General features: G+C 39.5%; 1 protein-coding gene across 1 annotated transcript; it reads right to left on the reverse strand.

The window, feature by feature from the left end:
- Positions 1–13,381: 13,381 nt before the first annotated feature.
- On the reverse strand, positions 13,382–18,688 carry LOC134673836 (gastrula zinc finger protein XlCGF57.1-like). The gene is made up of 3 exons (XM_063531865.1): positions 18,545–18,688; positions 17,992–18,247; positions 13,382–15,343 (listed from the first exon to the last, which is right to left on the reverse strand). The coding sequence occupies exons 2-3, from the start codon at positions 18,182–18,184 to the stop codon at positions 14,319–14,321; spliced, it is 1,218 nt and encodes a 405-aa protein (XP_063387935.1). The 5' UTR covers positions 18,185–18,247; positions 18,545–18,688; the 3' UTR covers positions 13,382–14,318.
- Positions 18,689–24,904: the final 6,216 nt, after the last annotated feature.

Genomic DNA, 24,904 nt, shown 5'->3' on the forward strand with positions numbered 1-24,904 from the left:
AATGTTTTTGGTGGGATTTCACTTCTTTTTGTAGAAACGTGGGCATATTGATTTATTTTATAAGATTTTCTTATTTAACACATTTTTTTTCTTTTTAGGAGTAGTTTTTTTATTATTACAAATCTTTCTTTTCTTTTTTTCCGGTTCTGATTCTTGTACAGTAGCAACAGTTTTTCGTATTGCCCATTCATTAAATCTAATAATTAAATAATAATCAGTAATCCGTCACTAATCATCATATAATGACTTGGCAATCGCACATAATGCTTTACTCGTACCGTACTCGTAAATATGTGTAATGCTCAAACTGCAATTAGCGCTAGCGTTATGTTCAATTAGAATTATTTTTAATAGGTGACGATGATCCTTTTGTCATTATGCAGCCGTGCGATGGCCAAGTCATTATACGTATTACAAATTAAAGATATCTTATTGATACGGTTTTAACACCCCCTGGCACTGATTAAAATAACCGACTTGGTTTCACATTACATCTCAAAACTTTTTTGTAGTAAAAGCGTTGCGAGACTTGCACCTTTTTACATGTAATGTTTTTGATGGGATCTCATCTCTTTTTGTAGGCAGTCCTTCTTTTCGGGTACTCATACCCATACTATATATACACATATCATAACTAAACATATCTTCATTCATACTCACATCGTACATCGTAGTGTACCTTTACCTACTATTTGTAGGAACTGCAACAGTAACTTTGTAATATCATATATTTATATGGGATTACAAACTTACTTATGCAGTTCATAGATCTTTAAAACGTGACTGATATTGCAATATTTTTAGGTTTTCCCTTTATGTGGCCATTAAACCCTAACTCTGTACCAAATTTCAGCTCTCTGAGTTTATGGGAAGTACTAGTTCTATTCTGATGATCATGAGTGAGTTTCATAAATGCGAAACTTTGCTTTCGCTGAACTTCGGAACTAAATGACCTACAGACTTGAAATTTTGGATTTTAAGTATGTGATTATAGCTTACTGGATGACCAAAATTTCTGCGTTCTGATCTTATCCAGAGGTTCTCAAATAGGGGCCTGAAAATGCGGCGAAATGGTTCCAGTAAAGGATGGTACGGCAGTGTTTGCTTCGCGCTCGACTTGGCGGGGGCACTGCCGTGCCCCCCGATAACGCGTATAATTTATTTAACAAATATCTCGACATTTGTCTGGGATTTTCATCGAAATATATCATTATTTTAACCGAGCTATAACAAACACAACCATCATCATCATAATCTTTCGCGTGCCATTATCCCATTCGCTTTGGGTCGGCGCAGCATGTCTTTGTCTTCCAGACTTCTCTGTCACCCGTCATCTGTGCTGTTCATTCACTTGCGTTCGTATCATATCATCTCTCACACAGTCCATCCACCTTTTCCTCGGTTTTCCATTTGTCTTATGTACTTCCATCCACATTCATTGGTAATACGTTTCTCGTCACATGACTTACATTCCTCTAGGCGATTCGCCCTTACTTTTGCTACCATAAGGCTTCCTCTTATATACTCATTCCTTATCCTATCCATTCTCGTCACGCCCCATATCTCCGCTACATGCAATCTAAAAATATCCTCGCTATATAATCACGAGTATGGGTGGTACATACCATAATGAATATGAGTCGTACGTACGTACTTACGTAAGTATAATGTAGTGTGGCTCGTATCGTAATATGTGCAGTAGCATCGTAGTGTTGGGGCTATTCCAACTAGTTACTACTACGTTGTTACCAGTGGTAATAACTGACAATTTTATTCCCACCTTTTACCGTTAGTAACTACTGTACAAGAAACCCAGTAGTTACCACCAAAATTTTGTTTGATTCCAATACTAATAAATATTCCAATACTGATAGCTAAGCTACTTCATTTCGTTCTATTTTTATATGACGCAGAACTAAATATTCATAATTTAGTCAGGCTAAATAAGTACAGACCAGGTTTATATGGTTGTTACTAAACCAAGCTTATAAAGCGCTTCGGATGGGCTGTCTGCTCGGACCAGCCAGCACACGCTCGCATTTCAATTACGCCCAGCTTTACAAAATCCACCAACCAACCAACTCGGTTTGGAGGTACCTACTGGGATTTTTTATCCAGTAGTTACCACTGGTAACAACTTAGTGGTAACTAGTGGGAATGAATAGTGGTCTCGCAGTACTCACCCGACACGCAGTCCTCGTCACTCGCCGCGTCCGACTTGACTGCCCGCTCCTCCACTACAACAACAATTCTACTTCAGGCCAGTCAGTAGTATTAAAAACTCGCATTGTCGAACTTGGATTATCGCAATAGAGTTTGGTATAAGTATTTAGACAGAAGAATGCTTGAAACAATGTATTTTTATGCAGCACACGGCGAAGGAAACATCGTGAGGAAACCGGACTACTCCCAGTAAGGTCTAGTCTCTCCTATGAGTTGGAAGGTTAAATGTAGCTAGTGCCTTAGGCAATTATTGAGATTAGTTGCCAAGCGGACTCCAGGCTGAGAATTCATTTGTCTACACATCGAGTATGGCGACATGGGTAGGCACTTAAGTTGGAGTACTTACCGCATAATGGATTCTAAGATTCTTAAATCAAAATATGTCTGATCACAATCACCTTAAAGCCCGGAGTGCAATATCTACAAAAATGTACACAGTATGTCATTAAATATATCTTATTTTGATTACTTTTATTTCGAAGATCCTATTCTTGAATCTTTAATGTTATAATCTTTAGTCCCGGTCCCGGCATATTCGTAGTTTGGTTCGCCGATGAGAAAAGCCTTGCCAATACTACAGGTTGTGTTTGCCATTCAAGTTGGTACTTACGCGACGTCTCATCACTTGTGTCATCTGCATTCGTCGATTCTGGCTTAACTAGGAGCTCTTCACCTGAAACAAACATACTGTTCGTGGGTTTGCGTCGACGACTCAGGGATCTCGCACCCTCGCTCCGGGTCGTGCCTGGTGCAACAGATCTGGTTCAGTGTGGCCACGCTGCCATGAAATAAGAAAATTTAAACTTCATCATATCATGAAATTTAAATTTTCTTATTTCAAGGACAATAGAAAATAATCCTTCAGATAGATGACATTATGAATCATATAAATGTGCAACATAGTACATTTTTCTAATATTTTGAATATAAAAAAAATTATGTTAATTCTTTTTAATAAAACACCCCTCAATCAATAGTTTTAAAGTTGTCCAAAAAGAACTGCACTTTGTGCTTATTTAAATTGGGATTGTCAAGTAATAAACATGTCTAAATAGACGTAGACGTATATACTCCATAGACGCGACCGCTACAGGCGCAATTGAAGTCTGATTTGAACTAATTTCCACTTGAACTAGTTTATTGTACATGAAGCAGGTACTCACCCAGCAGCGGGTCACCCGCGTCGCTCGCCCCGTCTCCGGCCGCCGTGTTTAACCGGAGCATGTCATCTAGAGCAACCAACACTATATTAAACCTCATGTTCCTCACAGTACCTGGGACTGAATGCAATTTCTTCTTTACAATGGTTCCGCTATAGGATTATTCTTAATAACACTTGTTACCTTGAAGTAATTTATTTAACTTTCACTTTTTTTCTGTTCTACACTACTGATAATATTAAATATTTTACAAACCTCTTAATACCCATAGATTCAATATTCACATTTATGCAATGTTTTAACTTTAGCCTGATGCTCACACATCACACATCATCATATCTTCTAAACCTGTCGTTAAAACTAATGACTCACGGAATCTCTCATCAAGTATTTCATCTTCTTCCAGCATCTCCGGTTTGACCGGGGGCTCGTCACCTGAAGCAAACATATAAGTTTATAAGCAACAGGCTAGTTCATCCACAAGGTATTCAAACCTAGTAACCACTACTGCAAATCTAATTCTCATTAGAAACCAAGTAGTGAGGGTTTGGAACAAACTGCCAGAAGATGTGGTCTCGGAACACAATGTCAACACCTTAGACAAGCACATACATGTGTCTTCTAATACTTGGCAATGACATTATCTGAAGATTGCTACACAGACAACATCAGTTGTTATAACTGCTTGTCAGCTTAATACATAATAATACTAATGTTCATTGAAGAGCAATAGACTCACCTGATACCGGCTCACTGGTCTCATCTTCCTCCTGCATTTCTGGAGTATCTGGCTCGACGGTAGATTCTTCTTCTAGAGCAAACAAACAGCATATAAATCACATCATCTTTCTGTTAAATTGATGTTCAAACAGCAATTTTAAAGAAGTCCAATAACACTATTGGATTTGGGCAGTCTGTCCTTAGCAGGAGGGTGTATGGTGATTGTAACATAGTTTTACAGTAGAGTTCTGTAAAGAGCTCCAACGGAATTACTACAATTCACTACTCATTTGATGGTCAGTGTGTCCCTACCTTTGACGCTCGCTCCCTGCAGCCGCGCCTGCAGCTCCGCCTGGCTGCGCTGCACTTGCAGCTTGAAGTCGCTCGCGTCTCGCAGGCGGCCCACGCATGCCGAGCAGATGCCGCACGAGCCCGCGCCGCCCACCACCAGCTGCAAGTTAAATTATTCAAACAGAAACATTTAAGTTTTCACAATTCATTGTTTGTGTACTCAGATATATTACGATAACTAGATTGTCATACTTTTACTTACATGTATATCGAAGCTCTCTTTGATCATGTCGGCATATATCTCCGTTTTGCCGAGATGTGTGTACGGCGTCGTCAGGTCCTTGTCCGGAGCACACCGCAGGCAGCAGCGACACGCGTGCGTCACGTCCATCGCAATTCACGGCAACTGTGCGGTGCGCAGAAATACTACAACGAATTCAAAAGAATACCACAACAAGAGGAACTGCTCTTTATATTGTTAGAAAATAGGCAGCTTCTTGAGCCTTTGCTAGTCAGTTAGGATTAGAGAATAAGTGCCAACAAAACTAAATAATAATATACATTATTAGATTTATTAGCAAGAAAATATGAAATCCAAAACTAAAAAACGGCGTACTCCCATGGTACTCTGGTACTCCCCGTACTAAGTGACATGACACTGACATTTAACATGGTTTGACAGATAGCAAAGCTAAGGATACGTTCAGAAATAGTAGTAAGTCTAAACGGGCAACTTTAGTCCGGTCCGAGGCTCTGTTCGATCGTGTAACGTATGCGGAGTGAAATGTGGACAAAGTTCAATATTGTTTTAAATTAAAAAAACACCATTTTTTTTTTAAATAATTATGTTCTTATAATAATGTATATATCAAGGCTTAATGTATAAAATAGTTTACTCCCATGCGAGATGCTTTACGGCAGTTCTGTGGTACTTTGTCCATCGCTGTCGAAAACACAGATGTCGGCACTTTATTCAGCTCCGATTTTATTTTTCGAATCAAACTCTGTACATTTTTGGGACGAAAATCATTGCAATATACTCGCCTCTTTAGATTTGCCCAAAAATCTTCTATAGGGCGAAGTTGCGGAACATTAGGTGGATTTGATGTCTTCGGTACGTATGGGATGTTTAACTGCGCCATTTTGCTAAGGGTTTTTTTGGAATAATGGCTTGAGGCTAAGTCTGGTCAAAACACTACATTTTCTCCTCTATGACTCGTATTTATGAAATCCCGCACTAATGGCAAACAACGCTCTATGTAGCGGTCGGCGTTCACAGCTAAACCTGACTCAAAGAATACAGGCTTAGACATTCCGCGTCGACTGATGGCAAGCCATAGCAAAACTTTTTTAAGAAATTTTGTATGCTCAACATATTTCACGTTCTCATCGGTTGGACCGTTGGTGTTCTCTAAATAGTAATTGCCTTGCCACTCGTTTCCATCTAACGTGAAATATGACTCGTCATCCATAACGCAAGTGACATTGTTTATAGCGTAAAATATTTCTTTGACTAATTTACGCAGCCGTACTTTCTGAGTGATTTCTTGGTTTTCAGAGACAGTGGGCTTAACTTTTCTACATCGCATATCGATGCCCATGTCTTTAAGATATTTTTTAACAGTTTTGCCGTCAGTTTTAAATTTTCTGCCGAGCTCTCTATAAGATTTTGCGACACGGCCGGCCGTAATTTTCTTTAATCGAGCTCTCTCGGAAACCTTGCTCAAGCTGGTATAGTTTCCAGAACCAGGTTTTCTAGCAGTGGTTTTCTTCAAGGCAAAGGACGCCAGAATATTGTAAATAGTGCTTCGACTCTCACCCATTTGCACAAAATATTCCACCACCTTTGATTTCGGCCATAGGGGATGGCTACTATAGAAATTACATACTGTTTGACGAAGGCGTTCTTGTTGATTTACCATAATTACAAAATTAAACACCCAATCTTTATGAGACTTACCAAACTGATTGACAGACATATTGACTTTACATTGACGACACGTCTTTTTTATTTAGATTTTTGTGTTTTTATATATACCAATTTTGTTCAAATTTCACTCCGCATACGTTAGAAGGTTGTTCGCCGTAATACACTACCGCACCGCACCAAGGTCTCAGGTAAGTGAGAGCGAGAAAGAGATATCTCGATATGCGGCACACCAAGGTTGCGGTACGGTACGGTAGTGTGGTATGGCTCTACGAATTTCGGATCTCTCGGACTGAATGTCAATTGTCAAATTTTAGAGGTTATGTTATACTGTGTTAATTTAATTTTGCTGTTTTACGATTACGGCCCAATTACTTAGATATATTTTAATTTTATCTTATTTTATTTAGTATTAGTTTTTAGTTTTATTTTATAGATAAGTTAGTTTATTTTCATTTTTAATATTTGTATCTACCTTATCAATAAACTTATTCATTTTGCTGTAAATTAGTTGTACCAGCGCGAGTTGTCTATGATACGTATTTTGTAGTTTTGTAAATAGATATGCTCCCGCTTTCGTTGACTGTTCGAAGCTGTAACGAGAAAGGTATTTTCATTACTTTCGTATGTTATAGTTACTATATTGTAGCTACTGTCACATGTAGGTAGTTATACTTGTTAACACAATTGCGTCTAACGCTATCCAACTTATATTTCTGTTACTATCTTATTTACCTCACACCAAACTACTCTGTGTATACATAGGAGATGTAGTGACAGTTATTTAGTTAAGGTGTTTTTTTTTCTTAATGAAATGTACCTTATTCTGTTGGAAATTAAATAACACAATGCTTCTTGATCTACTGTGATTGCTGTGAGGCTCCACAAATCATCACATGATTTTGCATTGCAGGTTCTCACTGGTACTAGCTTGTGGGCACACAACATGTCACTAGAGACAGTGTGTGTGAAGATGGAGCCTGGAGAGGTGTGTGTGAAGACGGAGCCTGGAGAGCAGTGTGTGAAGGAGGAGCAGGAGTGTGAGGACAGTGCTGGGGTGAGCGCGGCGGTTGCGCGGGCCGGACTGTATGTAGATCATGTGGTCAAGGACGAGCTCGTGCTGGGCCCTGAGGAGTGGCATCGCCCTAAACTGCTCCCACTACAAGGTCAGTTTATGATTTAAAAATAATAATAGTTTTGCACCTGCAGCCTAAGAAGCTGAGCTATTTATTATTAATATTAATATGGTAAGATTGTGCACCCATTTGTTTACAATCTAAAGTAGGTTAGGTTAGTTTTCATATCTCATGCTCTGAAAGTGGGTCGTTGTTGTTCTAAAAGGTGCGCAGAAAGTGATACGTTTATGCTCTAGTGCAGAAAAGTGGTGTACTCCTCTGCGTCCCCGTCCCACGAACACGAACACTACAGATAACCGGTGGACCAAACATGTCACAGAATGGTTACCAATAGACACACCGAGAAAACAGAAAAAACCGAATACTAGATGGAGAGATGAGCTACGAAATTTCGATAGATTCTGGTGGAGAACAGCACAGAATAGGAAGGAATGGGAAAAACTGGGGGAGGCCTTTTCCGCACACGCGGCATGCAAATGAATAAAATAAATTGAAAAACAATAAAAGTTAAAAAATTAATAATTTAATAAGTATAATAACAAAGAAAGTGTAAAAATAACAAAAAACGCATGAAATAAAGGCTATTACTATTACTATTACTATTACTCCTCTGCGTCCCCGTCCCACGAACTACTGGATGGAAAAATAGTGTCTTTATTTCCTCGCCTGGAACAATTGGTAATTGTTTAATTTTACTAATCCCACGTTGATCCTTTTTATATAAAAAAATGATGTGAATTGTTAAAAACAAATTATTCTTGATTTCTTTCGTTGAATTCTATTTACTCGATTTCATAAGGCGGGAACCAAAAGGAATACACCAAAAATATTTTTTTAACCTTACACTTGCGTAAATGAGCAAAGTCAGAATCTTATACAGCCACATTTAAACGTTTGTACGATATTAAATTGATTGTTAAAGTTATTTAGCACTATATTCATGAAAATAAAATAAAAAACAAGATAAAAATTACTTATACTATTAATTAAATTGTTATTTAATATTTAAAATACTTTTATTATGTTATTACGTGGTGTGGTGCACCAAGGTCGCGGTGCGGTCCGGTAGTCTGTTGCGGCTTTTAGAACGAAAAAGTATAAAATTAAAAAGTAAGAGGCAATCCCGCTGATTTTCATACTATAATGAACAAAGCATTTTAAAATTACTGCAGTTTGTAAAAAAATGTGTTTTTTCTTAAATATTGCAATCTAAATGTTTTTCGCTAGGGATTATTAATCTTCACACATGTAAAGTCTCCGATTGCAAGTAAGTCCTAAGGAAAATAAATCATGGCCGTAGATCTATTAGGTACTTCCATTACTGATTTTGTGAAAATGCCTTGTCTTGTTTGGTTTCCTCGCATTCGATATGAAAAGTAGAATGTTTAACTCGGGTGAAAGGCACCATTTCTGTCTCGGACTATTGGCTCTCTCACTGCGTTCGAGCGCCAACTACCTCGACAGGAATGGGTGCCTTTCAACCCTTGGTTAACAATCTACTATTGTAATCTTCCTACCATCAGTTTACAATTTCACTAGCAAGATTGTCAACTGATGGCTGTTTAAAAGTTTACTGTGATGTTGGACAAACTACTACTATGTGTAATTAAACTGATATTTATACAATGCTATTTCAATTATTTACTCACATACAACTTAAGTTCTTTGATCTATTTGGAGGACTGTTTAAAGACATACACAGTTAATAATTTTAAACTTAGTTTTTCTTTATTTGACGAAAACATATTTCTCATGGTTATAAATAGTTTGATTGTGTTGGTGATTATATTTGGACTGAAAAAGATACATAAACCATTAATCAATATTAGTATCACTACACCTTATAAAACAAAGTCCCCCACCATCTCTGTCTGTCTGTGTGTATGTATGTATGTTCGTTATAAATTCGAAAACTACTAAACGAATTTTCAGACGGATTTCACCTACCTATCAATAGAGTGATTCTTGAGGAAGGTTTACTTGCCTAAGTACTTGGTTGGCGCGATGACCCAAAATGGGTCTTGGCCTCCAACACAAGAGCACGCCACTTGCTCGGTCCAGAGCGGTATCCCGCCAGCTTTCGCCGAAGCTGAGGAAATTTTAGGTGTATACTTTGTTAAGGTTTTGTGTTACCCGTGCGAAGTCGGGGCGAGTCGCTAGTTGAGTAATACGAGTATGTAACAGTATGATCAATAATTACCTGTATAAGACCTACATACATAATTTTTACATGGATCGTTAGCTTGTTTGTAGATTATGGGAACACCAATAATAACTCCATATCGACAAGAAGGTCTCTGTCGGTAGATAATGAATGACTGGTACGACCAAGATAATTCTGCAGTGATTTTCATAAACAGCTCGGCTTTTATAAACATTTTTGACTTTAATGATATTTTTTCGTTGTCTTCCTTTGCATGTTCCTTTGTGGCACTCTACAGACCACACGTGTGGCCTGATTTGATATGACTTACTTCAATTGATTTGTCTTGATGGTCGTCCCTGTCACTCTTAACGCGCGTCAATCAGGCGAAATAGTCATTGAATGTAAGTGCTATATGTATATAATTAAAATTTTTTGTTCATTTGTGTTCCAGTGTGTTCGGACAGCAGCGCCGCCCGCGCCAGGGAACAGCTCGCGATGGCTTGTTCCGTGGTGCTCGAGCGCCTCCGCGGCGACGCGGCTGTTCACAGTGGGACCAAACCATACGGCTGCGAACACTGTGGCAAGCATTTCGGACACAAATATATTTTAAGGAACCACATACAAAACACACACTTGTCGACCGGACATAAGCCATTTGCTTGTGATTTTTGTTGTTCTACGTTTTGCACCGAATCGCTTGTAACAGAACACGAGAAGAGCGAACACGGGGTTACAAGTTTCATGTGTGCTGAATGTGAGTATACAACAAGTTCCAAAAAAAGTTTGGAGACTCATTTAAAGAGTCACTCTTTGGAGAATAATTTCAATTGTAGTCACTGTAGTTACAGGAGTTCGTGTAGAAGTGATTTACACAAACACCAAACAACACACATGGCTGGTGAGCCTTTAAAGTGTAGCGCCTGGAATTTCAAATGCAACGTTGAATCAAACCTGCAATGTCATCAGAAGACGCACAACCGGAGACACCAGAGGTTACACACTGAAGAAAAGCCTTACAAATGTAGTCATTGCGACTACAAGTGTAGTTTTAGTTCTATGTTACGAAAACACGAAAGGACACATACTGGCGAGAAGCTTTTTCAGTGTAGTCACTGTGATTACAAATGCAGTCGGAAGTCACACTTACAAAGACATCTAACGATACATACTGGGGTGAAGTCATTTCAGTGTAGCCACTGTGATTACAAAGGCAGTCAGAAGTCACACTTACAAAGACATCAAACGATACATACTGGGGTGAAGTCATTTCAGTGTAGCCACTGTGATTACAAATGCAGTCAGAAGTCACACTTACAAAGACATCAAACGATACATACTGGGGTGAAGTCATTTCAGTGTAGCCACTGTGATTACAAATGCAGTCAGAAGTCACACTTACAACAACACCTAATGATGCATACTGGGGTGAAGCCATTTCAGTGTTGTCACTGTGATTACAAATGCAGTCGGAAGTCACACTTACAAAAACACCTGACGATACATACTGGGGCGAAGCCATTTCAGTGTAGCCACTGTGATTACAAATGCAATCAGAAGTTAAACTTGCAACTACACCTGATGATACATACTGGGGCGAAGCCATTTCAGTGTAGCCACTGTAATTACAAATGCAGTCAGAAGTCAGGCTTACAAAGACATCTGATGATACATACTGGGGCGAAGCCATTTCAGTGTAGCCACTGTGATTACAAATGCAGTCGGAAGTCACACTTACTACAACACTTGACTATACACACTGGGGCGAAGACATTTCAGTGTAGTCACTGTGATTACAAATGCAGTCGTAAGTCACACTTACAACAACACCTATTTAAACATACTGGGGCGAAGCCATTTCAATGTAGCCACTGTGATTACAAATGCAGTCAGAAGGCATACTTACAACAACACCTGATGATGCATACTGGGGCGAAGCCATTTCAGTGTGGCCACTGTGATTATAAATGCACTCTGAAATCAAACTTAAAAAGACACCGGAGGCTACACACTGGAGAGAAGCCGTATACATGTAGTCATTGCGACTACAAGTGCAGTAATAGTTCAGCCTTACGAAGTCATGAAAGGACACATACTGGTGAGAAGCCATTTCAGTGTAGCCACTGTGATTACAAATGCAGTCAGAAATCATACTTACAAAAACACCTACTGAAACATACTGGGACGAAGCAATTTAAATGTAGTGATTGCGACTACAGATGCAGATTTAAATCTCATTTAAAAAGACACCAGACGATGCATACTAAGGCGAAGACATAACAATGTGGCATTTGCGGTTCCATGTGTCGTGAGACTGTAGACTTGCGCAATCACCAAAAGATACATTCAGGAGAGAAGCGGTACAAATGTAGTCCTGATCAGAAGCGCCATAAATATACCCACTGCAAGTACACAAGTCGACATAAGAAGTCGTTACAAATCCACCTAAGAACAACATAGACATTTCGTTTAAAATCCCTAGTGTGTGATTTGACAAGTGGTGAAAAATGTGATCCGCTAGTTACCGGTGGAGCATGTGTCGGGTGTGGGCTGTGTGATGTGTGTGTCGTGGTTCCCTTGCACGCGCGTGCACGATGTGTTCCCGGTGTCGTGCCGGCGTGTGTCGCGCAGGACGAGCGAGTGCCGTGTGTCGCGGCGAGAGGCTGCTCGCTAGCCGAGGGGCTCCAACACACGACACTGGACTGTATGCAGTAATAATGAGTTGAACGTGATTTGTAATATAATATGAAACTAATGTAGTATGTTGTTTTTATTGTATTTAATTTCCCACCCCGAGCTGTACCGCTGTGGTGGATGGTAACAAGTTCCTCAGCAGCCCCGGCCGGCAGCACGACTCCTGTTCCAATTTCAACCTCCTGAGACTCTGTGTACTTTTTTTGTATTTCCAGCTGTAAAAGTGCATGGCCATTTATAAATTATTTCCATTCTTAATGTATCCATGTAATTTTGCAGCTGGCTGTACATATTCCACAATATATTTTTAACCGTTGTACAGTAACTAAAATTTCCAAATTCAAACATAAACATATGCTTCTGAGTCTCCGGAAGATAAATACAATTTCAACTGATAAATGAATTCCTTTGCCGGAACCACGACTCGGCAGGATTATAAGCGACCACGTGGAAGATATTCTGCGGGATCGCAAGCCCTAGTCGCGGGACGTCTCCGGGCCTCGACGAGTATGCAAGAACCAGTAAGTACACTCACGCTCCGTGATTGTTACGCCTCTTAGGGTTCTAGCTAAATTGGGCATTCGATAGCGTAAGTATGGAACAACCAATTAATTTGACTCAGACACCCTGAGTGAAACCTACACGCCGAGTATATACACTCGCATTAGGTACATCAACGAGTTATGAAATGATTAACTTTGTATGTCGATGAAGTCATGAATGATGGGAGACACTGACACTTGTGCTCCAACGTACACGACGCGTTGCCGTGCTCCAAAAGGCTGGCAACTTCGGAATGTTCCAACTTTTTAATAAGGCAACCTAATAAGTTAATAAGGTAATATTTCTTATCCCGTATCTCGCACAGGGGAATGAGATAAAGCACACAGGCGATACCACAAAGGTATACCTTACCATTTGCATACATAAAGGCGTTATACCAGTTATATCCCCGCTCCTTCTGCGTTGCTGCTGTGTGGAGCCCCCTCCATGAGTATATAAGTAGTGTGAGCGCGGCGCAGTACTGGTGTCTACTCTGTGGCGCCGCTCGACGACGACATGTCGCCGACGTGACAGCCCGGGACGGTCGAGAGAGAGGGCGCTATGCGACAGCGAGTGTGTAGGAATGGTAAGGAAAATAAATATATACCTTTTATTAAAGGCTACACATGAATCAATTTTCAATTAGTTCTAATCATTAATAGTGAAATACAAACTACATATTCTAACACGCAGCGGCCTCAAGCCGCAGTTGGCACCGCGACCTTCGAGAATTGTGTAGATTATCTCCATCTCTGTCACTCCAATAAAGCAAGAGCGGAGGAGATGTAGATCTCACTGCATAACTAAGAGGGTTAGGACTTAGGACTATTGTTCTCATGACAACCCATTCAATAACTTTAATATGCAGGTTCATTTGATATATTTTCCTCCAGCAAGCAAACTACAAAGGAAAGCAAACTATATCGGAGCTGTCGAGGTGCTCAAAAATATCTGAACACGCGCTCTAACACCTTGACAACAGAGGCGTGTTCAGATATTTGTGAGCACCATGGCCGTAAGTCTCAAGAAAGTCGGTGGTACTTCGTGTCTGGAGTTTGAGCCCACGACCTCCGGCTTGGAAGCCACATGAGGGCATACCGCGAACATCAAACTCCGCAGATTGCGGGTATCTTTCTCTTTTCCTTCAATTAAGGCGCAATTAGAGGGACAGAGAAAGATGCCCGCAATTTGCCAACTTCGATTTTCGCAATTACAGCCCTGATCACTTCGCCCTCAGCGCTCACTCACTGCACTAACTAGCGGATCGACACTAATATAATATACTTCACCACTGTATTTTAATATTAAGTGATTACATTTGTACGAGTACATTATGTTTGTACTGTAGGAGCAGCACAGGAGCCCCCTGCTTATTGCGATGTGTCAATGTCAGGTTAAATTTCCCGTTTTAGGACAAAAGGCGACATACCCTCCGCCGCGAACGATCCCTTTATAAGTTCAGGCTGCACTTGCAGTCGCTATTATTGCTTTTTAAGCTTCGTCCCATGCGTCTTCTGGTGACGTCGCAGGTTGGATTTATTGCTAAATTTGTAATCACAATGACTACATATGAAAGGCTTTTCTCCAGTGTGTATCCCCTGGTGTTTTTTTATACTTGATTTAGTATTGCATTTGTAATCACAGTGGCTACATTGAAATGGCTTCTCGCCAGTATGTATCATCAGGTGTTGTTGTAAGTTTGACTTCTGACTGCATTTGTAATCACAGTGGCTACACTGAAATGGCTTCGCCCCAATATGTATCAACAGGTGTCTTTTTAAGTATGACTTCCGACTGAATTTGTGATCACAGTGGCCACACTGAAATATCTTCGCCCCAGTATGTATCAACAGATGTCTTTGTAAGTATGACTTCCGACTGAATTTGTAATCACAGTGGCTACACTTAAATGGCTTCGCCCCAGTATGTATCGACAGGTGTCTTTGTAAGTATGACTTCCGACTGAATTTGTGATCACAGTGGCTACACTGAAATAGCTTCGCACCAGTATGTATCAACAGGTGTCTTTGTAAGTATGACTTCCGACTGCATTTGTAATCACAGTGTCTACACTGAAATGGCTTCGCCCTAGTATGTATACTCAGGTGTCTTTGTAAGTGTGACTTTTGGTTGCATTTGTAATCACAGTGGCTACACTGAAATGGCTTCGCTCCAGTATGTATCTTCAGGTGTTGTTGTAAGTGTGACTTCCGACTGCATTTGTAATCACAGTGGCTACACTGAAAAGGCTTCTCGCCAGTATGTGTCCTTTCATGTCTTCGTAAGTCTGAACTTTGACTGAACTTGTAGTCGCAATGACTACAAGTGTACGGCTTCTCTCCGGTGTGTATCCTCTTGTGTGCTTTTAAGGATGATTTGCAACTGAATTTGCGATCACAGTAGCTACATTTGTGAACATTCGCGTCGTCGCGGAGGCGCTCGAGCACCACGGAACAAGCCATCGCGAGCTGTTCCCTGGCGCGGGCGGCGCTGCCGTCCGAACACACTGAAACACAAATTATAATTATTTTTCTGACCTCCGGCCGGAAAAGCCCAGCTCAGGACTCGCTGCGCTAAACGAAGTTGCCGCTTTCCGGCTTCGTCGGAGAGAAACATACATAGGATACATGTACAACTCAGGCAGTAAATAAGAAAGCTGAGGCTTCACGTGTAATTGTCGGCCGAGGCCAAGACATTTCTTACTTTACTGCTTTATTATTTATTGTGAAAACTTCTTTAACGGCGCTGTGCACTTTTTGTGATGGGGAAAAATGTTCAACTCGTAACAGGTGTCACGTGATCGTAAGACGTGACGTCACGTGCGACGGATACTGTTACAATGAGTTTTTCTTTATTGATTTTAATACCAACGACTTTATTGAGTTTCCCTCAAATTGGTACTTACAAAGTGATGTGCTTAGGGTTTTCAAGTAATGCGACGAAATAACGCTAGATGGCGTTAACCTCACAGTCGTGGTGCTGCAGACGTTCATTGAGTTTTCACTTCTGCCGGCACGCCCGGAGTGCAACCCGTTGTTTTTTTTTTAGCTTTATTTACTCAGTGCTAAACATATTAATATATACAATTCAGAAGTGTATTCAAATTGTTACTTAATCCTATTTCATGTTAGATTGGTTGCACTTTTGATTTCACTGATCCCTGCTGGGTGGAAGCCTCCTCATTACCCTTCCATTTCTCTCTGTTGTTTACTGCTTTAGATATGTAATATCACAAAACACAAAACGTTCGGACAATCCGCTGAAGTAAGAGTTAACAAAATCGACTCACACGTGTGATCTCTTGAGTGCCACACAGGAACACACATAAATATATACAGGGTGATCAATCCAAATGGGTCAGTATGGAGAAGTCAGAAACTATGAGAGATAGCAAAATCTGTTCTTAGGAACCATGGCTTCGATTTTATATTTAATAATAATGGCATTATTTTTTTTTAAATCTATCATACATAACCGGGATTCGAACACGGTCAATATTCTTGTTGTTTCTTTGTATGGCAACTTTTAAACGATGCGTGATAGGTGGGGGGTGCTCGGCCAAATATCATAGAGGGCCCCGAGACAAAACAAAGTACATTAAAAAAAATCAAAATGGCCGACTTTTTTTTGAATTTTTTCAAGTTGGTCCGAGCGCGCTGAGATTCGGCATGCGGCGAGCCTGGGGGCCCAAGATTACAATGTCAAAAAAATATTTTTGGAAAAATTCAAAATGGCGGCGGACACGGGCAAAGTAAAATTTTCAAGTAGGTTAAGCGAGCCCGAAGGGCGACCGACACGACCCAACACGTTTCCTATTGGGAGTCGCTTTTTGGGCGTCGGGGTGGAGGCTTCGGGCCTTCGGCTCTCCACCGGGGTCGGAAATTTGCCCGTGTCCGCCGCCATTTTGGATTTTTCCAAAAATATTTTTTTGACATTGTAATCTTGGGCCTTCAGGCTCGCCGCATGCCAATTCTCAGCGCGCTCGGACCAACTTGAAAAAATTAAAAAAAGTCGGCCATTTTGATTTTTTTTAATGTACTTTGTTTTGTCTCGGTGCCCTCTATGATATTTGGTCGAGCACCCCCCACCTATCACGCATCGTTTAAAAGTTTCCATACAAACAAACAACAAGAATATTGACCATGTTCGAATCCCGGTTATGTACGATAGATAAAAAAAAATGAATGCCATTATTATTAAATCTAAAATCGGAGCCATGGTTCCTAAGAACAGATTTCGCTATCTCTTATAGTTTCTGACTTCTCCATACTGACCCATTTAGATTGATCACCCTGTATATGTAGTAATATGTTAAAGCGGAATTTGCGCGATTAGCGAAATCATCCAACTCATTGAGGGTAGTAGGAAACAAAAAAATTACTTGATTGAGAAGGCCTTTTCTAGTATTAATGAATTTTATGGGTATTAATTAATTTTTAATTTATTTAATCATTATTATTATCGTGTAATCGCTTTTTATTTTTTAATTAATTGACTTGTGTATACGAGTATGTACAGTTTTAGGTTTAATTAGTTTTAGGTATGTATGTGATTTTATTTTTATGTTTTTACCATATTAAACAATCTGAATCTGAATTACTATGTAGTACACATTACCTTTACATCGTTTTGATTATGTTTAAAATTATTTGATTTATTTAATAGCCGTTTTAAATTTTTACACAATTTTCAATCGTAGCTGAATGGACGGGCCCGTGCCTTTGATGCCTAACTAAACTAGTAAAAAATTACAATATGGAAGACGAATGTATGTGCTTGCAGCTGTCGTGAATACATAGACTATCTTAACATTATATTAACTGTGGATGTATTTAAACAGTTCTCAAATTGAATCAAAAGAACTTATATGTGAGTAAATAAAATAATTTAAATAACATTTAGCCTTCTTGAGCTTACCGTGGGACTTAGTCAATTTGTAAAATAATATTTATTTATATATTTAATGTTGCATTGTATTTGAATCAGTTCAATCAGACACCAGTAGTCGGTCAAAGAAGGTTTGCAAATTTTGATGATAATGTACAATGGTAAATATCAGTATTTATTATATTATATTATGTGAATAGTAAAAGCCCTGCTCAGGTTCAAGGGCTGCACATGCAAACATATCATTATTCTTACATAATAAACGACTTTGTAAAGAGAGCACTTGAGGGCGATGCCACTCCTCGGGGCCCAGCACGAGCTCGTCCTTGACCACATGATCAACATACAGTCCGGCCTGCGCAGCCGCCGCGCTCACTCCGTGCCCGGCGCTGTCCTCACACTCCTCCTTCACACACAACTCTCCGGGCTCCGTCTTCACACACACCTCTCCGGGCTCCATCTTCACACACACTGCCTCTAGTGACTTGTTGTTGTGTGCTCACAAGCTAGTACCAGTGAGAACCTGCAATGCAAAATCATGTGTGGAGCCTCACAGCAATCACAGTAGATCAAGAAGCATTGTGTTATTTAATTTCCAACAGAATAAGGTACATTTCATTAAGAAAAAAAACACCTTAACTAAATAACTGTCACTACATCTCCTATGTATACACAGAGTAGTTTGGTGTGAGGTAAATAAGATAGTAACAGAAATATAAGTTGGATAGCGTTAGACGCAATTGTGTTAACAAGTATAACTACCTACATGTGACAGTAGCTACAATATAGTAACTATAACATACGAAAGTAATGAAAATACCTTTCTCGTTACAGCTTCGAACAGTCAACGAAAGCTGGAGCATATCTATTTACGGGGCGAAAACTACAAAATACGTATCGTAGACAACTCGCGCTGGTACAACTAATTTACAGCAAAATTAAATTAACACAGTATAACATAACCTCTAAAATTTGACAATTGACATTCAGTCCGAGAGTCCGAGAGATCCGAAATTCATAGAGCTATACCACACTACCGCACCGTATCGCAACCTCGGTGTGCCGCATATCGAGATCTAGACACGCGACAGCGTGTCAAGCCAAGCTCAAGCAAAGGAACTGGCTAGCCAGCGCCGAGTGTAATATTACACGAACCACTTGGTGCCACTTTTGACCCTTCTATAACTCAAAACATCTTTGACGTAAACACATAAAACTACGTGTGTTTAATTATATCCATAAGGATATCTAGAAGCCCAAATTTCATGAAGCTAGCTCAAACGGTTATAAAGGTATGAAGGTCAAAAAGTCGTAAATTTTAAGACTGACTTATGACTTATAGTACCTAAACCTAACCTACTTCCAGATGACCTAGAAGGATGAAATTTGGAATCCAGCTTGGTTATTGTGTGTAACCGTAGGAAAAAATCTAAAAATAAAATAAAGTTAAAAAATAGGGGGGGTCCCCATACAAAAAAACACTTTTTATTGGGACTGACATATAAGTACCTAAACCTAACCTACTTCCAGATGACCTAGAAGGATGAAATTTGGAATCCAGCTCGGTTATTGTGTGTAACCGTAGGAAAAAATCTAAAAATAAAATAAAGTTTAAAAATAGGGGGGGTCCCCATACAAAAAAAACATTTTTTATTGGGACTGATATAAGTACCTAAACCTAACCTACTTCCAGATGACCTAGAAGGATGAAATTTGGAATCCAGCTCGGTTATTGTGTGTAAGCGTAGGAAAAAATCTAAAAATAAAAAAAAGTTAAAAAATAGGGGGGGTCCCCATACAAAAATATTTTTTTATTGTAGCGTTGGAACCGTTACAAGCAGATATTTGAAACTACCCCAATATATGTATTATTATATTTGCTATATTAAAATAAAGTTTAGTCAAAAAATAAGTGGTGTCCCCATACAAAAAACTTTTAATACGCTCTAAACAACCGGCCAACGGTGTGTCGTCGGCGGCGCGCGGTACCACATAATTATACAAAGAACAGAAGTAAAAACCATACAGCGGAAACACAAGAAAAAACATTAAATCTCAATACCTGCCTAGTTTTCTTTACAAAAAGTATTGATATCCCACCAAAAACATAAATGTAAAAAAGGAGAGCCAAGTTCAATACAAAAATTATGCTTGGCTGTGGGGCTCGCCGCAAAAAGAATGCAGATCTAAATGAGTGCCACTGCCAAGTTCTATGCAAAATCCAAATATGTATTTATAGGAACAAAATAACATTATAAACAAGTATTAAACTCTATTTCTTTGCTTTATTGGATACCTATAACAATTGCTGTTATTTAAAAAAATGTGAGATCTTAAAGTAGGTTAGATTTGGCTTGGCCAGGTTTTATCAGAATTACAATATATATAAAATGATTGATATAATGAAAACTGGCCAAGTCAAATCTAACCTACTTTAAGATCTCACATTTTTTTAAATAACAGCAATTGTTATAGGTATCCAATAAAGCAAAGAAATAGAGTTTAATACTTGTTTATAATGTTATTTTGTTCCTATAAATACATATTTGGATTTTGCATAGAACTTGGCAGTGGCACTCATTTAGATCTGCATTCTTTTTGCGGCGAGCCCCACAGCCAAGCATAATTTTTGTATTGAACTTGGCTCTCCTTTTTTACATTTATGTTTTTGGTGGGATATCTCTTTCTCGCTCTCACTTAACTGTGACCTTGGTGCGGTGCGGTAGTGTATTACGGCGGACCACCTTCTATACGATCGAACAGGGCCTCGGACCGGACTAAAGTTGCCCGTTTGTTATAGCTTTAGACTTACTACTATTTCTGAACGTATCCTTAGCTTTGCTATCTGTCAAACCAATGTTAAATGTCAGTGTCATGCCACTTTGTATGCGGAGTGCGTCGTTTTTTAGTTTATGGTTTCATATTTTCTTGCTAATAAATGTAATAATGTATATTATTTAATTTAATTTTGTTGACACTTATTCTCTAATCCTAACTGACTCTAGCAAAGGCTCAAAAGGCTGCCTATTCTCTAACAATATAAAGAGCAGTTCGTCCTGTTGTGGTATTCTTTTGAATCCGTTGTAGTATTTCTGCGCACCGCACAGTTGCCATGAATCGTGATGGACGTGACGCACGCGTGTCGTTGCTGCCTGCGGTGTGCTCCGGACAAGGACCTGACGACGCCGTACACACATCTCGGCAAAACGGAGATATATGCCGACATGATCAAAGAGAGCTTCGATATACATGTAAGTAAAAGTATGACAATCTAGTTATTGTAATGCATCATTCATTCATTCATTTATTCCTTTATAAAACATAGTTTTACATGTCAATTACATTATTTCATCCAAGTACACAAACCATAAATTGTGACAACTTAAATGTTTTTGTTTGAATAATTTAACTTGCAGCTGGTGGTGGGCGGCTCGGGCTCGTGCGGCATCTGCTCGGCGTGCGTGGGCCGCCTGCGAGACGCGAGTGACTTCAAGCTGCAAGTGCAGCGCAGCCAGGCCGAGCTGCAGGCGTGGCTGCAGTTAGAGAGTATCAAAGGTAGAGAAACACTGCCCATGAAACGAGTAGTGAATTGTAGTAATTCCGTTGGAGCTCTTTACAGAACTCTACTGTAAAACTATGTTACAATCACCATCCTGCTAAGGATAGACTGCCCTAATCCAATAGTGTTATTGGACTTCTATATGCTGTTTGTTTGCTCTAGAAGAAGAATCTACCGTCGAGCCAGATACTCCAGAAATGCAGGAGGAAGATGAGACCAGTGAGCCGGTATCAGGTGAGTCTATTGCTCTTCAATGAACATTAGTATTATTATGTATTAAGCTGACAAGCAGTTATAACAACTGATGTCTGTGTAGCAATCTTCAGATAATGTCATTGCCAAGTATTAGAAGACACATGTATGTGCTTGTCTAAGGTGTTGACATTGTGTTCCGAGACCACATCTTCTGGCTGTTTGTTCCAAACCCTCACTACTTTGTTTCTAATGAGAATTAGATTTGCAGTAGTGGTTACTAGGTTTGAATACCTTGTGGCTGAACTAGCCTGTTGCTTATAAACTTATATGTTTGCTTCAGGTGAAGAGCCCCCGGTCAAACCGGAGATGCTGGAAGAAGATGAAATACTTGATGAGAGATTCCGTGAGTCATTAGTTTTAACGACAGGTTTAGAAGATATGATGATGTGTGATGTGTGAGCAACAGGCTAAAGTTAAAACATTGCATAAATGTGAATATTGAATCTATGGGTATTAAGAGGTTTGTAAAATATTTAATATCATCAGTAGTGTAGAACAGAAAAAAAGTGAAAGTTAAATAAATTACTTCAAGGTAACAAGTGTTATTAAAAATAATCCTATAGCGGTACCATTGTAAAGAAGAAATTGCATTCAGAAATAGAATAGAAATAGAAATAACTTTATTCGTGAGCACAAACACAAAATAAAAACTTTTTCTCAAAAAAAAATAGGTCGCGAAGCGCGTAGTTTATGGTCAGTCAAAAATTAAAAAGTTAAAAACATTGCAGTCTCGATTTTGGGACTGCAATGTTGCATACAAATTCCCATTATTTGTCGAGTTCCAAACTTTTTAAAAGTTGAAATGGCCATATCAAATGAAGGCACAGGCCCATTAAACAGCCAAACAGATGATTAGTACCGCGACTAATATTTAGGTGTCTCAAATAGGTTGGCGCATTTTCGGCAGAAAAATACACTTTTTATTAAAAAAATAAAAAGGCGGCAAGGGCTTTTTTCTGTGAAAATATATACGTAAGAACGTTGCTTTTGTAAAATATTTCTATAATATTTATATGTCTTGCACCATTTTTGAGAAAAGCACTATATATGACTCGGCTGGAAGGCTACTTGCTGGCTTCGGATTCAATTAAACGGACTCCCAAGGTCGTCCGTTTAAAACGAATCCTCAGCCTGCAAGTAGCTACTTCCGAGCCTCGACAATAATGTACTAATACTGAACAGAGAAAACAAAAAAGAGAGAGTGCCACGAAATGGTCTCACCTCAGCATGTTGCTGGCGACTTCCAGCGCTGATCTTCCGATAAGACCATCCGGTAAAACAATCACGACAGGGCACGACATTCATTCATTCGGCATTCAGTCCCGGGTACTGTGAGGAACATGAGGTTTAATATAGTGTTGGTTGCTCTAGATGACATGCTCCGGTTAAACACGGCGGCCGGAGACGGGGCGAGCGACGAGGGTGACCCGCTGTCGGGTGAATACCTGCTTCATGTACAAGTCACTAGTTCAAGTGGAAATTAGTTCAAATCAGACTTCAATTGCGCCTGTAGCGGTCGCGTCTATGGAGTATATACGTCTACGTCTATTTAGACATGTTTATTACTTGACAATCCCAATTTAAATAAGCACAAAATGCAGTTCTTTTTGGACAACTTTAAAACTATTGATTGAGGGGTGTTTTATTAAAAATAATTAACATAATTTTTTTTTTATTCAAAATATTAGAAAAATGTACTACGTTGCACATTTATATGATTCATAATGTCATCTATCTGAAGGATTATTTTCTATTGTCCTTGAAATAAGAAAATTTAAACTTCATGATATGATGAAGTTTAAATTTTCTTATTTCATGGCAGCGTGGCCACACTGAACCAGATCTGTTGCACCAGGCACGACCCGCAGCGAGGCTGCGAGATCCCTGAGTCGTCGACACAAACCCACGAACAGTATGTTTGTTTCAGGTGAAGAGCTCCTAGTTAAGCCAGAATCGACGAATGCAGATGACACAAGTGATGAGACGTTGCGTAAGTACCAACTTGAATGGCAAACACAACCTGTAGTATTGGCAAGGCTTTTCTCATCGGCGAACCAAACTACGAATATGCCGGGACCGGGACTAAAGATTATAACTAGGGGTCACAAAACCGTGCGTATTTTAGAAAACCGGTTTTTCGGTTTTTGTGAAACTGCAAAACCAGGTTTCCGGTTTTTGCGGTGATTTCGATTTTACGTATAATTTGTAAAATAAGCATGTATCTTTAGGATCAATGCTTTAATATTATGTCTTCCACGACATTTCTATTTACTTTATCTTTACCAAGACCATCAAATTCCATCAATAAAGTTTTAAGTCAACAATTCTAAAACGTAATGCCTAAGCAAAATATTTAATGACAACGGTGTTGACACAATATTACATATTGGTGTTGACATAGTCCTCCTTCTGGAAACAAACACCGCTGATGATGCCCAACTCGCTAAACGAGGTAAAATATCGGGATATGATTTGGTAGCGGCATTATACCATAATTATTAACAATATAGAACTTCGACATACGGCCGGTCTTTTCTTACTGCCCAGGCCATTGTGATTTCAATTGAATAACATCGATGGCAACAACATCGCCACAACGATTATTCAAATCGGTGAAACGCGAATGTGCCATATACATATAAGCCTCCACGTAGCTGCTGGCTTACTCCACCCCTTCTTTACATGCAACATCCATCTATTTACATTTGAGACTTAAATAGCTATCATACTAGCATATGGGAAATCTGACGCCAACGAGGAGTCGATCATGGACTGGGCAGATAGGAACAACACTGTTTTAATCGTTTCTAACAAAGGTCAAGGAACGCTCAAATCGGCTCGATGGAGAAGTGACTACAACCCGGACCTAGTCTTTACAACACGAGCAATAGACGGTACCCCAGTAGCCGCCGAGCTGTACGGGCTATCGGATTTTCCACACTCTCAACACCGCCTAGTATTAGTTGTCATAGGTCTGAAAATACCGATGGCTGAGTCGTATCTTGTGACACAAAACGACAGCTTGGAAATGGGACAAAATACCCTGGAAAAGGACCTGTATCTATTAGATGACTATTTCTCTCGGTGGCGTTTGTGCCCCAGCACTTTCAAGACCGAGGTGTCCTGTTTTCCCCTGTGCAACAAACTAGCCAACAAGGAGCTAAGAGTAAAATTCAGGGGCAATCTTGTCCGACACAACTTCCTTCCTAAATATCTCCGACGCATCCTGGATTGAAGCCTTAACTTCAAGGAGCACCTAAGCAGCCTATCTGCAAAACTGGGCGAACAGATATAACGCTAAAACGACTAAAAAGCTGTTCATTTATACTTTTATGCAATTATTAGTGCGTATAATGTATTGATTTT

The sequence above is a fragment of the Cydia fagiglandana genome, chromosome 19, assembly GCF_963556715.1.
Source record: "Cydia fagiglandana chromosome 19, ilCydFagi1.1, whole genome shotgun sequence".
Taxonomy (NCBI): Eukaryota; Metazoa; Arthropoda; class Insecta; order Lepidoptera; family Tortricidae; genus Cydia; species Cydia fagiglandana.

What these genes read in the sequence shown, in the direction of transcription:
- LOC134673836 (XM_063531865.1), bottom strand. Translation starts at nt 18,184, where the DNA reads ATGGAGCCCGGAGAGGTGTGTGTGAAGACGGAGCCCGGAGAGTTGTGT. An exon ending in TCAAGTGCTCTCTTTACAAA is followed by an intron (nt 15,344 to 17,991) that starts GTCGTTTATTAT and finishes TTTGTGTTTCAG; the next exon opens with TGTGTTCGGACGGCAGCGCC.